The sequence below is a fragment of the Cervus elaphus genome, chromosome 5 (genome assembly GCF_910594005.1).
Source record: "Cervus elaphus chromosome 5, mCerEla1.1, whole genome shotgun sequence".
NCBI classification, from domain to species: domain Eukaryota; kingdom Metazoa; phylum Chordata; class Mammalia; order Artiodactyla; family Cervidae; genus Cervus; species Cervus elaphus.
Window position 1 is genome coordinate 17270597 of NC_057819.1, and position 13088 is coordinate 17283684.

At 46.3% G+C, this 13088-nt stretch overlaps 1 protein-coding gene across 5 annotated transcripts in view; it reads right to left on the minus strand.

The window, feature by feature from the left end:
- Positions 1-13088, minus strand: part of LOC122693886 (acyl-CoA dehydrogenase family member 10-like) — a 37332-nt gene that overhangs the window by 2159 nt on the left and 22085 nt on the right. For 4 of the 5 annotated variants that reach the window (XM_043901832.1, XM_043901830.1, XM_043901829.1 and 1 more), the window contains exons 9-16: positions 12621-12802; positions 8187-8587; positions 4602-4742; positions 3989-4126; positions 3773-3863; positions 2682-2840; positions 1831-2003; positions 103-246 (exon numbers count right to left, since the gene is read on the minus strand). In XM_043901832.1, coding sequence (XP_043757767.1) covers positions 103-246; positions 1831-2003; positions 2682-2840; positions 3773-3863; positions 3989-4126; positions 4602-4742; positions 8187-8587; positions 12621-12802 — 1429 coding nt within the window. The remainder of the gene's footprint in view (positions 1-102; positions 247-1830; positions 2004-2681; positions 2841-3772; positions 3864-3988; positions 4127-4601; positions 4743-8186; positions 8588-12620; positions 12803-13088) is intronic. The other variant, XM_043901833.1, reaches the window with a different exon arrangement.

Below are 13088 nucleotides of genomic sequence, written 5' to 3' on the forward strand. Positions count from 1 at the left end.
GAGTGGGGAGGGAAGAGTCAGCATCTATTAATAGATTTCCCGGCTGGCATCCCTCACCGTGTCCTCGGGACCTGTCCTCTGTGAGGTCCCTCGGCCTCCTACCTTATTTCCCGCCACATCCATGACGTGGGCAGCTTTCAGCACCAGCAGCCGGGCCTGCTCGATCTCCACGCGGGACAGGGCAATGTCTGCCAGGACCGTGCCCTGCTCTACCAGGGGCTTCCCAAAGGCCATGCGGGACTTCACCTGTGGACACAGGAGACAGGATGGGAGGCATGGAAGATGCCCTGCAGAGGAGAGGGTGGGAGCACAGGAGAGGACGGCGGGGGAAGCTAGACATGGTAGCTGCACAAATTATCTGCACAACCCCTTTACGCCAGCCATTCTGCCCCATCTGGGCAGGCCTGGCCTCCAGGCAGGACAGAGCTTGATCTGAGTCGCCTGTGGCCCAGGGCTACTCTGGGAACCAGGCAGTGACTGTGGGCGCCTCACACAGACCAGGAGGGCACCCTCTACTGACACCAGGGCCTGCTTCACATCCTGAGGAACTCTCAGGGGCAAAGTCTGGGTGCCAGAGCCCTCTTGTGGGCACCTGTTACTGCAACAGAGATTGAGTAGTGTTCAAAAGCTACAAGCAGTCAGAAAAGGTGATAAGGGGTCCTTCTTCCACCTTATTTTTAAAAATTAAAAACAATTACAACATACGAATATCTCATGGCAGAAAAGAGTATACATTTTCAGATAAAATATAAACACCCAGCACCCCATTATCTAGTAAATTATACTTACTATTTGTTGCATACCCTTCTAGACTTTTTCTATATGCATATACATATATCCGCTTTTTTTTTTAAAGTCATTCTCTCTGTATTTATAGCCTTTTTTTTTCACTTAGAATATAGCGAACATATCTCTAGTTAACAAATAGATTTCTACAGCATCATTTTGGAATTCCACTGCACGCCCATAGCAGGGTTATTTAACCAGACCCCAATAGCTAGCCTTGTAGGTGTTTCCTAACATAATCATGGCTGTGGTGAACCTCCTAGTATCAAATTTTTTGTAGATTCCTGATTACTCCCTTTCGACCAAGTCCAGTGAGTAGCATGGCTACATCAATACTATGGCATCTTCTAAGATTTCTGACATATTAGGTCAGATTGATCTGCAGGATGAGAATGGAGACTATATCTGAGTCAGGGAGTAACTGGCTGGTTTCAACTAAAAAGGATTTGAATCACAACTTTGCTCAGTAATTCGATACCCTGAACTGTTGCTATTCTTCATTAAGACTATCTTGTGAGACATCTATTCGGTCTGAAGTTTCACTCTGAAATCACTTCAGAATGAAACTGATTTCACGGATTTGAATCACTGTTCACAGAAATAACACTCTTGTATGGGCTTGCAACTTTTGAGGGGTCACAGAAGAATCAAGTTTTGGGTGTGCTGGGGGAGGAGGATGGTGCAGGGCTGGATGCCGGAACCCCAAGTTCTCTGTGTTATCTGATTTTTAAAGATGAGCTGGTAGCAGAAATGGTCATCAGTAGACCATGACCCTATGGATCTTGGAACCTTGCCCTCTGCTGCCACAGGGTCCGGCCTATTCCTTCTGGTCCCCTTGACAGAGCGAGGCCCATTCTGCTCTGAATTTGAAACTTTAGCAAAGTAAAAGAGGCAGAGCAAACACAAGGACACAGCTTCTTGTAAAGAACATCACCTCGCTTCACCTGCTAAGTCTGCTCTCAGGAAACAGTTAGGATTAGAAATCTGAGAGGAAGACAGATGGGTCATTCTGGTCCAGAGACAGGCGGAAAGGGAAGTACTTACTCGGGCCTTCATAAGTGCCAGTGCCCTCTCGGAGCAGCCAATCAGCCGCATGCAGTGATGGATCCTGCCAGAGCCTAGTCGGCCTAAGAGGATCTCCAAGCCCCGGCCAGGGCCCAGGATGATGTTCTCTTTGGGCACGCGTACCTGCTCGAACAGGACTTCACCATGGCCACCTGAAAAAAACGATAGAGTACCCCTGAGCAATCCGCTTTCCTGTTTTCTTGGGATGCATTTATCTCATCTGCTGGCAATATCCCTGCCCTTTTGTAGACTTCTAACTGGAATATGATTGAAGGAGGATGGAAGGCAGGAATAAGACTTTTGCAGATGGAAAGTAAATTGGTAATTTAAAATGTCAAATGAATAGTTTGGTATTCCTTTTATAAAATGTGACTCTAACTTAAACTGGAACTCCTAGTAGTCTGTGACTCTCACAGTGTAGTGACCCTAGGGAAACTCTGAAGTCAAAATGTGGACATCATCAGCAGAGAAAGAGCCCCTGTGAGAGGACCTCCAGGCCAGGAGATAGGCTGTCCACGCTGTGGTCTACAAGAAAAGGTCTGGAGGGTCTGCCTCCTGCTCCATCTTCTGTGGCCTCCTTACCTCCCAGAGTCCTGCTTATCTTCTATGATTAGAAGAGAAAAAAAAAACAAAAAACAGAAAGCTCCCTGTCTGAAGCTTGCCTGCGTGGTTGATATTCATGGATGGAACTGAAATGCAGGAGCACGTGGCCTTCCAAATGTCCTCAGACTCTTACAGGTGTTACTTCTGCCCTGGAGCATCTGCTGTCCAAAGCCTTTTCCCTAGATCCAGACCCACACAGAGAAGCGAGCTGCTAGCAAGGGACAAACCTGGTGCGTCCTCCAGCCCATACACCTTCAGAGGCCGGATGATTTTTATCCCTGGGGTATCCATGGGAACCAAGAACATGGACTGCTGCTGGTGGCGTGGGGCATGTGGGTCTGTTTTTCCCATAAACACGCAGAGCTGGCAGCGAGGATCCAGGATACCTGCCAGGAAAGGAGAGAGACAGCCCCCCATCATCTGACACCAGGGCCATCAGCTCTCCTTAAACACTCAGTCCTGGCCCAGAGACGCTGAAGTCAGCGAGAAGATGGGGCCCTTTAAGATGTCACGTGATCACATGAGGCCATGTAGCCCTTTGACCAGCAATAAGAGCAACTGGTTTCTGTCCCAGTGAGGAAGGAATCCAACATCCTAAGAACAGTTTTGTTTTTTTAAAGCACAACGTCAGTATGAAAATATAATTTGGAGAAAAGAGTCTGAAAACTGCTACTTTATCAGTGGCAGCCTGTTCTGCTTTGTTCCCACAGGAGGTGGAAGCTGCTGGCTTTGGGCACAGGCTTCAGAGTCAGGCCAGCCTTGAACTCTGGGTGGTTCCCTACTTGCCAGTTGGGGGGCTAGTACCTTGGGCAGTGACTCAAGTCATTTCTCCATCCTAGTTTCCTGCTCTGTAAACTGGGGATAATACCACAGACCTTCTGGGGAGGGGTGGAGACTCAGTGAGGGGAGGTCCCCACAGCATGTACCGGGGACCCTAGAGAGTTAAGGCCTAGTGAATGATAGGATTATCACCAGCCCTTCTGCTATAGCACAGCTGAGCTCACTAGAGGGGGACACCATTGAGGAAGTGACCTCCGGCCTGTCTAAAGGGAGACGCCCACGGCAGAATGAAGAGTGGGGAGTTGAGGAGAGATTCCTGAAACTGTCACTTGTGGGGTCACCTGGAGTCCATGTAGAACCTTTGGCTCTCTCAGGGTTTGCTGCCTCTTCTGGGAACAGAGACAGAATCTCCTTTGTGTTAACTGGAAATGAGGCTAGTCCCTCTCACAGTCTCTCACACAACAGCAGGGCAGAGAAGACATCTTATCAGGGCAGACCCACATAAATGTGATTGAAAAATGAATTTCAGGCCAAATACCTGTGATCCACCACTTGTGACCACTGATGACATAGAAGCCATCTTCCTCTCGGATGGAAGACTCGATGTTGGTGGCATCGGAGGAGGCGACCTGAGTGAGAGCACATTCTGATTAGAGCTGGCAAGGGTCCCGAGGTCCCTGATGGCAGAGCCCGATGGGGCTGGGTGAGAGTCTGGCCTGATGAGGAGCGCCTGTGGGTGACCCAAGGTAGGTACCTGGGGCTCAGTCATAGCGAAACAGGAGCGAGCCTTTCCCTCCAGCAATGGAATCAACCAGCGGGCCTTCTGCTCCTCAGTGCCATATCGAACCAGAAGCTCCATGTTCCCCGTGTCTGGAGCAGAACAGTTAAAGATCTGGAAAGGAGAAAAACACAAAGGTGACTCCCTTATCATATTCAAAACTTCAAATTCCCCAGAAGCATGAACCAGGGCTCCTTCCAAGATACATGCCCTCTGACACCCTTATGAAAGTCCTTCCTCTCCCCAAGGATGCAGAGACCCAGGACATTGTCAGTACAGCAGCTCAGAGTACCTAAGCTCAACCACAGAGCTTGTTGGGAGAGAAGGAGGAGACTAGAACTGGTGGACTGAGGCTCCAAAGAAGCCAGCCAAGCTGTGCTCACTCGAGAAGATGCCCACTCCCTGCTCCTTTCCTGCTCTGGCTCCAGCCACCTGCCTGCAGTGTCTTCACTCATAAGGAGTCTGAGTTTGTGTCAGAGCTCCTGAGTCCAGTGCTGCTACAAGGAACCCCATTAGCCCAGGAAGATGGCTGAACTCTCTGGAGGACACGGATTTCCTCCCAGGCTGAGGAAGACAGTAAAGAAGGTACCTCAGGAGCATACAGAGACGTGCCCATGACCTCACACAAATGTGCATACTCCACATTGGTCAGCCCTGCTCCATATTTCTTCTCAGGATCAGTTTCCAGGGGTAGGAAAAGGTTCCAAAGTCCTTCGGCCTTGGCTTTCTCCTGTCACAGCAAAAAGAAATCAGGGATCCACACAGGGTGGTTGTCATGCTATCTTGGCCCATGGAAAATAACGAGTAAGTCCAAACCACCAGGCTGGATACAACCCCTCAGATCTGTGAGAGGAGAACAGAAGAGTCTGGGGACTCATAACAGAAGAGTCTGTTAGGCCCATTCCTAACAGGGATGGTGGCAATCAGTTCACTTCCTTGTGTCTGTATCCCAGATGCCCCACCTACCTCACCCCCTCACTGTTAGCATCATTACTGTCATCATGCTGCAGCATAAAATTCACCCCATAACACAGAGAAAGAAGGGTCCTTCAGTGTGCCTGCAGGGAACCGGCCAGGACATCTGGGAGCAGCCTCAGCTGCTCTGATGAGGTGCCCAAGGAGATCCCCTGATCCAGCTTTCTTCATGAGGCACTTTGATCCTGGGGAAGTAACCCTGGGTTTCTGAATGTAGCTCCTGACAGGGAAACCAGGAAGCCTAGCCTGGGGGTCAGGAACCCAGGCCCTGAATCAGACTGCCTGGTTCAGGCCCTGCCCCACCACACCTGTTGGGAGACCTTAGGCAAGATGGTGAGCTCCCCCTGGCAGTTTCCTCATCTGCTGAATTGGGACGGTCACCACTCACCCTACCAGTCACAGCTACTGAGCAAGAGTAGGAATGGAGTTGACTGACTGACTGGGAAAAGCATCCAAGTGGGAAGGTTATTAGGAGCTCAAATTAGAGACGGAGGCTCAGAAATGGACAGGAACCAAGGCAGCGTAAAGAACGGCAGCAGGACAGACACTCTGTAGTCCAGCTGTACAGTGAGTGAGTGCCAGCCATTTTCCCTCTCGAAAACATTTCACTCTTCCGGGTCCAGGTAGCGACAGAATATAGTGTGCCAGACTCAGAAGCTGGGGCTGCACTAAATATTAATGATGATGGAAATTCTTCCCACTGGGAGGGCACCACCTGGCTGACTTTCCTATCACATTGGGACTGCTCTCTAGGACACATACTACTAGAATCAGCACATACACTTGTTTCATGGCTGTGTTAAGCTAATTAGCTGAGCTGCAGTGACCAAGGAGAAGAAGGACAGATTAATTAGAACAAATGAAGCAGGAAAGGAAGGGAGAATAGGAAGGGAAGCAAGGGAGTTCTGAGAAGAGGAAGAATAAGGAAATGAATAGAATCATCTTATGGGAGGGGAAAACACATAGATTTGAGCCCAGAAGATCTGGATTGAGTCCAAGTGCTATTTTTTCTAGCTGTGTCCCTGGCAAACTTGATTCCTTATCTTTAAATCAAGGTTCATGATGCTTACCTCACAGGATTTGTGAGATGCAGTGTAAATGCCAAACATTCTTATTTATTGGTAGTAATGACACTGAATAAAAGCCATGAGCCATAATTTCACCACTCTCCCCTAAAATCTTAGTTGTCATGATTCCCATTCAGGTATGACCACATGCAGAATGTTCTCTAAAGCAGATTTTTCATATGCATTCATTTTCGAGTCTAGAAGTGTTCACAGCATGACTGTCTGCTTTTCCAACACATCGTGCATGAGACGGGTACATCTAATGGGTGAGGGTTAAGTGTGCAGGTCAGCAGGTGGGGGATAGGACATTTCACAAGGTAACAATGGGAGCATAGAATGGCAAGCACCTTTCTGATATACATTTGGCAGTATCTGTCAAAACTTAAAATGGTCTCATTCAGGAATTCTCTGGCAGTCCAGTGGTTAGGACTCGCTCACACTGCAGGGGCCCAGGTTTGATCCCTATTCAGGGAACTAAGATCCCAAAAGTCACGTGGTGCAGTTCAAACAAACCCAAACAAACAACAACTAAAAATGTTCTTATCCTTGGACCAGAATTTTTACTTCAAAGAATTCATGCTGGGACTTCCCTGGTACCAGTGGTTAAGAATCTGCCTTCGCATGCAGGGGACACAGGTTCAATCCCTGGTTGGGGAACTAAGATCCCATGTGCTGTGGGGCAACAAAGCTGGCAGGCTGCAACTAGAGAAGCCTCAGCACTCTAAGGTCTGTGTACTCTAGAGACCATGGGCCACAACTACTGAGACTATGTGCTGCAACAAAAGCAAAAAAAAGTCAATGTGCACCACAACTAGAGACAGTCTGTGCACCATAAAGAAGACCCAGAGCAACAAATATTTTTTTAAAAAACTGACACTGTAGAAACAGGAAGTGAACACAGAAGTATGTAACAGCATTCGATACCCTTTGCTTGCACAGGATCCAAACCCCTTCTTATTCTGCGGTGCTCTCTCACTGTAGACATTTCAGTGGCATGAAGATGTGAGCACGGGACCTACACATGACTGGCTGAAAATTCCCAACTCAATCTTGGAGTCCTGAGAGTGCATCCGGCCACTGCCCTAGTGATAGTCATGGCCAGGCTCCCGAGAGCCGGCCTTCCCTTGGCTTCTACTGTCTCCTTCAGCTGGCTCTTCAGCCTCCCTGTCCATGTGAGCAACCAGCTGCTCACTCTGCTGCTTCAGTGACCCGGAGTGACCTAGACTGAGATCCCCACAGTGTCACTCAGGCAGGGGCAGGGTGGATAAATTATGGTGCACCCCCAATGTGGTCCCAGTGCCTGGGTTCATCTCCAGGCACTGACATGGGATACATCATTAAATAACATAAAACAACTGGAAGATTCAAATGCATAAAACATTTTCATTACAACAGGAATGATAATAATATGTATTATGATGTACCAGAAGAAAGGAGCTGGGAGCCTATAAATCAAATTGTTGACAGTCATTATTTCAGAGGCCCGAGGATTTTAGAGAATTCTTTCTAGGTCATGAACTCTTTCTACTCTTGCCATGTTTGAGCTCTGGTTACCTTGCAGTACGTTTATAACTATGAACAAAATTCAATGCCGTTTCTTTTTAATGTAGGTGATGGTTGCATCATAGGCAGAATATGTGCTCCTAAAGACCTCAGATAACTTAAGAACTAACACAAGGTAAGACCAATCCTGAAAAAGAACAGCAGGTATTTCCATTATCCACTAAAATGATGTCACTGTATGTCAGGATCATAAACATAGTTTATAGTTGATGTGAGGCTTTAGGTTTGATGTTATGGATTCTTTGTAGAGAGTGTCATTTAATTGATGAAATTTATATCACTTAGTCTCAAATTTACATGATTCAGACATGCATAAAATGAGTCCATGCTCCTCAGGGTTATAAGCCACAGACTTGGCATTCCTCTGCCTGAGCTGAGTATCAGACCGAGACATCACACAGAAAGAGCAATGAAGTGAAACTGAGTGATCTAGGGCTGGCTCTTTCTAGTGGTGGTGGAAAGCAGAGACCACTGAACTCAACTCTCCTATCTCTTCACTGCCTAAGAAGGAACAGATATGGACAGTGGATGAGCTGAGGTTGGGCTGTGCTAACGAAAGGCTGCTTTACCTTGAGATCTTCGACCAGCGGGGAGGGGGTCCACCTCTCGGCCGAGGCCTGGTGACGCTGCAGCTCCGGCTCAACGGGGTACACGTGTCGCTCCATAAACTCCTTCAGCCGCTGATACAGCTCCCTGACTCGGGGGGAAAGGCCTTCTGGAGAGAAGATCAGAGCTCCCTTTGAGGAATGAGCTAGAGAAGAGTCTGTGGAGGTGACATAACTCCTCGTGCCTGGGGTCCTCAGCAGGGACTGTGGCCTGGACCATGAGTGGTGGGACCCCATTAATGGTTTGGTGGCCAGCATCTCCTTGAAAACCCGGAACCCCTCTTTGACTGGAAAATCCCATGCCAGGTTACACATGAATTCAGTCAGCTTTCCAGTTTGTTTCACAGTCGCCGAGCTTGCTTGCCCTACGCAGAGGCAAAGAAAACCAGTGAGACCCCGCCCCCCACCCCGCCAACAACCCTTAATAGTACTAACATGTAACAGTATTGTTGTTCCATCAGCAGCTACTACCACTGCTGAGCACTTGACATGTACCAGACTTGGTGCTAAGTGCCTGACATGCGTTATTATAGCTCACTGAATTCCTGGAGCTACACACGAGTGTTTTAATCCCCACTTTACAGACAAGGATCCGGGTCATAGGGAGGAGATGGGTCTAAGCTTACATTCCATGGGCTGGGAGCCAGAAGTTAGACTCAGTTGGCCTGCTTCCTGCTCTTTATCTCTTCTTTTCCTAAATAAATTAAATTAATCAGGAATTCCCCAAAGCACTTCTGCTGTCATATTGGGCTGAAGGGAGCCTGCCATGATGTTGATTAACAGTGTCACAGGGGATTGGATTAATGGCTAGTTTCTGGGCACCATTTTGTCTAGATCAACACATTTATCATCATCACATAACTCACTCTAGACATGATATGTTTTCTTTTCTTTTAATCTTTAAAAAATATATATTTATTTATTTGGCTGTCCCAGGTCTTAGTTGTGGCACAGAGGATTTTCCATCTTCGGTGTGGCAGGGTGGATCTTTTATCATGGAACGTGGGATTTGTAGTTATCGCATGTGAACTCTCAGTTGTCATACATGGGATCTAGTTTCCTGACCAGTGATGGAACAGGGACCCCTTTCACTGGGAAAGTGGAGTCTTGGACAGTGGACCACCAGGGAAGTCCCTATGAAAGGTTTTAACTCAAAATAAAATCAAGCCTTTAGAACTACTAGAGTTCAATTTTGGGAATTACAAGAAGTCCAAAGTAGTAAATGAAACCATAAGGTAATAATCAAGACAAATCATAAGACAACTGACTTGGTCCCTTTAAAAATTTATTAAAAAAAAAAAGGGGGGGTACTGTTCTTGGTTCCTTGATCAGATCCTGACTTGAAAAACAAACCAAAAACAAACCACCTCACTTATAAAAGATATATGGAGAATAATGAGGAAATCTGAATATGGACTGGGTCTTAGATATTGGGGAAAATGATGAGTTTTCTTGGTTGTGATAATGGTACTTTGAAATGTTCTTATTATTAGGAAAGGCATACTGAAGCACTCAGGAGTCAAGTGTCAGGGTCTCTACCACTTTGTTAATTGTGCAAATAGATAGATGCAGAAAGAGAAAGATAAACAGACATGGCAAAAGTTAATCATTGTTAAAATCAGTCACGGGATATAGTTATTCACAGCACTACTGAATGTTTCTGTAAGTTTGAAAATTATCATAAGAAATCAAATACTAAAGCCTCCAGAAGCTGAACCTTTGTTGAAGGAGCCCCTCAGGTTAACCTCCTACGTGGATTTAGGATGTCCCCCCACCCCCATGCACACACCACCCCAGTGCTGCGCACACTCCCTTCTTGTGGGAAGCAGGTGCAGCTGTCCCTGTGTCTCTGCTCTGTTGGCCGCTGGTCCTGAGCAAGCCTGCCAAGCACTAATGCCCTTCCTCCCCAAAGCAGCCTGCCCTCTGGGATGAGAAAAGGGAATCATGCTCTCTGCAGGTCCTTGGTGGAAAGGTTCTGTGTGATAACTAGACTGGACCTAAAGCATCTTTGTCAAAAGTCCCTTTTGATTAGATCATTTCATGTGCCTAAAAAAAATTTAAATGTGTTCTCTTGAATAAATGATACATTCACAGGCCTTGAAATTACAGTGACAAAGTGGGGTGCAGGAAAGGCTCTCCCACCCCTTTGCTCAGCCACTCAGCTCATTTCCCCAAAGGCAACCAACATGACCAGTCTTTTGTGTCCTTTCAGAGATTTTTTTTTCACCTCAGCAAACAAACATTTATATTTATTCAAATTTTAAGTACACTCATTTTACACAGATGGCAGAATAGCTATATATAGCCAATGCCCTGCCCAGCAGCTGGGCTCCTGACGTAACTCTAGAGATTGCAGGAGTCTTGAAAAGGAAGATCTGATGCCCCTTTAGCTGGATCAGTGAATGTGAAATCTGAGGAAGCTGCTTTATGCGGTCAGGCTCAAAACACAGCCTGGGAGGTTGGCCCTGAGTCACAAAAAATGATACCTTATTTCTACTTTGTCTCTTTGTCACACTAATAGGTCACTGTAAAAAGAACTTTAAAACTAAAAGGCAAAGGATACACTTAGCATGTGGGAGGGCCCTCCTTAAACTGTTCTCTTTCCATTGCAGGATGTCACACTGCCCATTGCTTCATGTGACAGAGGCTTCATCTCCATTCACAGCGCTGGGACAGCTGCCAGCTCCTTTGCTTTTCACATCAGCTCTGTGAGGGGGGCAGGGCAGGGCTTTTTTACATAACCTCTACTCTTGAGAAAACTAAGACAAAATAATGGGGCTTGCCCAAGGTCACCCCACAAATCAGCACCTGACTTCCTGTCCAGGGCTCTTTCCATCCTGAAATAATGGATCAATATAGGCAACAGCTGTTGTCTTTGCCTAATGGCTATTTTACTAGTAACTAGGGCTCCTAGATAAAATACAGGATACTCAGTTAAATTTGAATTTCAGATAAATAATAAAAAAGTTTTATTGTAAATATTTTCCATTGAGACCACCAAACAGAGGCAACAGTGACAAAGTTTGTAACTCTGGTCAACAGGTTAAAATATGGGAGGATGATATGGGTCTGGATGTACTTGGAAGGTGTGGAGAACCCCCTCAACTGGGGCTGGAAGTTGGCAAGCCTGCTTTGTGGTAGCAAAGTGTCTCAAATTGTCAGTTTTGAGGATTCAGATCATGTGCCTATAGAGTGAAAGAATTTTAGGTAAGTTGGTAGAAGTATGTCAGGAAGTTGATATACACTGAACACATACTGCAGCCCTTGATATGATCCTACAGAAAACATAGGTGTTTTGGTTAAAAGTAGAGAAAGAAGAAAATACAGCTTAGCTGAGAGATTCTTTTTGACCACAGCTAGGAATGCATGGGCTTCCCAGGTTGTTCAATGGTAAAGAATCCTGAATGCAGAAGACACAGGGGACACAGGTTCGATCCCTGGGGTCAGGAAGATCCCCTGGAGAAGGAAATGGCAACCCACTCCAATACTCTTGACTGAAAAATCCCATGGACAGAGGAGCCTGGAGGGCTACAGTCCATGTGGTTGCAAAAAGTCAGACACGACTGAGCAGTTACCCATAGCCACAGGAATGCAAACTAGTCAAGAGTTAGATAATCTTGAACTCTGCAGGGCAGAAGTACAATTTTTTGGCTCACAATAAAGATTCAACATGCAAAAGCACAGGGACAATTGTGTGTTGATTATAAACTATGTGTATTTGTGGGGGATTTCCTTGCAGTTCAGTGGTTAGGACCCCAGGCTTCCACTGCAGGGGATATGGGTTCAATCCCTGGTCAGCGAACTAAGATTCTCTATGCTACTCGATGCAGCCAAAAATAAACAAACCTACAAATCGTGCCCATTTGTCAAAATTCATAAAATGCTACACTTCAATAAATCTGATTTTTTAAAAAGAAAACAAAAAACCTGATGATAACAAATGCTCACAAGAATGAGCAGGAACTCAAATTGAGATACAAAAAAAGAAAAGAAAAAAGTAGAAGCAAATTATATAAACAAATATTTGGCACAATGAAGTTTTAAAAATCTATCCCTGTTAAAAAGAATATTTATGGGAAAGGGCAGAAAACAGAGAAGAAAGTAGGTATCTTAACTACCTTTGGGCAATCAGAAAAAAGAAAGGTTTAAATGATACAGTGAGATAAAAATTGCAGGGAGGAGAGATTCTGTAGTTCATGAAGGTATTTATCCCTGGACAAAATGTCTAGGTAAGCAACACCTCCACAAAATGAAACAGGCTTTCCAAGTAAGAAACTAACAAGCCCACCTCACAATTAGCAAAGGTTGATGCTTTAATACCTTGATACCATCCAAATCCAGAAAGCAGAGGACCAGTGAGGAAACATCAACACAGAAGACAAGGGGCCCCGTGCTCACTGTGTTTCCTATAGTCTTCCAGGCCTGCAGCCTTGAGGTCCACACTGTGAATCTTGCACAAGACTCTCTTCATGGCAGTGTAGATGGCCCGCCTCTGGCTGGGCTCCAAGCCTGGCGGAGAGGGGTCTTTGTGGATGAGGCCTGGGCAGTATTCCATCAGATAGAAGGGGTTGCCGACAATGCTGGGAGGGACACAAACAGGGTATTTCAGTGGCCTGTGATGTGGCAGGCTGTAAGTTAGGGCACTGTTCTGTCCTGTGTGTAAGTTCTCAGTGCTGGGTGGGAGTACTGGAAACTTCCTTTTTCCTCTGCATATAAGCAGAGGTTAGAAGTACTCCCTCTCCAAACCAATCCACACACACACACACACACACACACACACACACATCCCTGTTTACACTCCCTTGCCAGCATGCCTCTCTTCTCTTTGGTCCACTTGTAGAAGGCATCAGAATGGGATTAATTGTG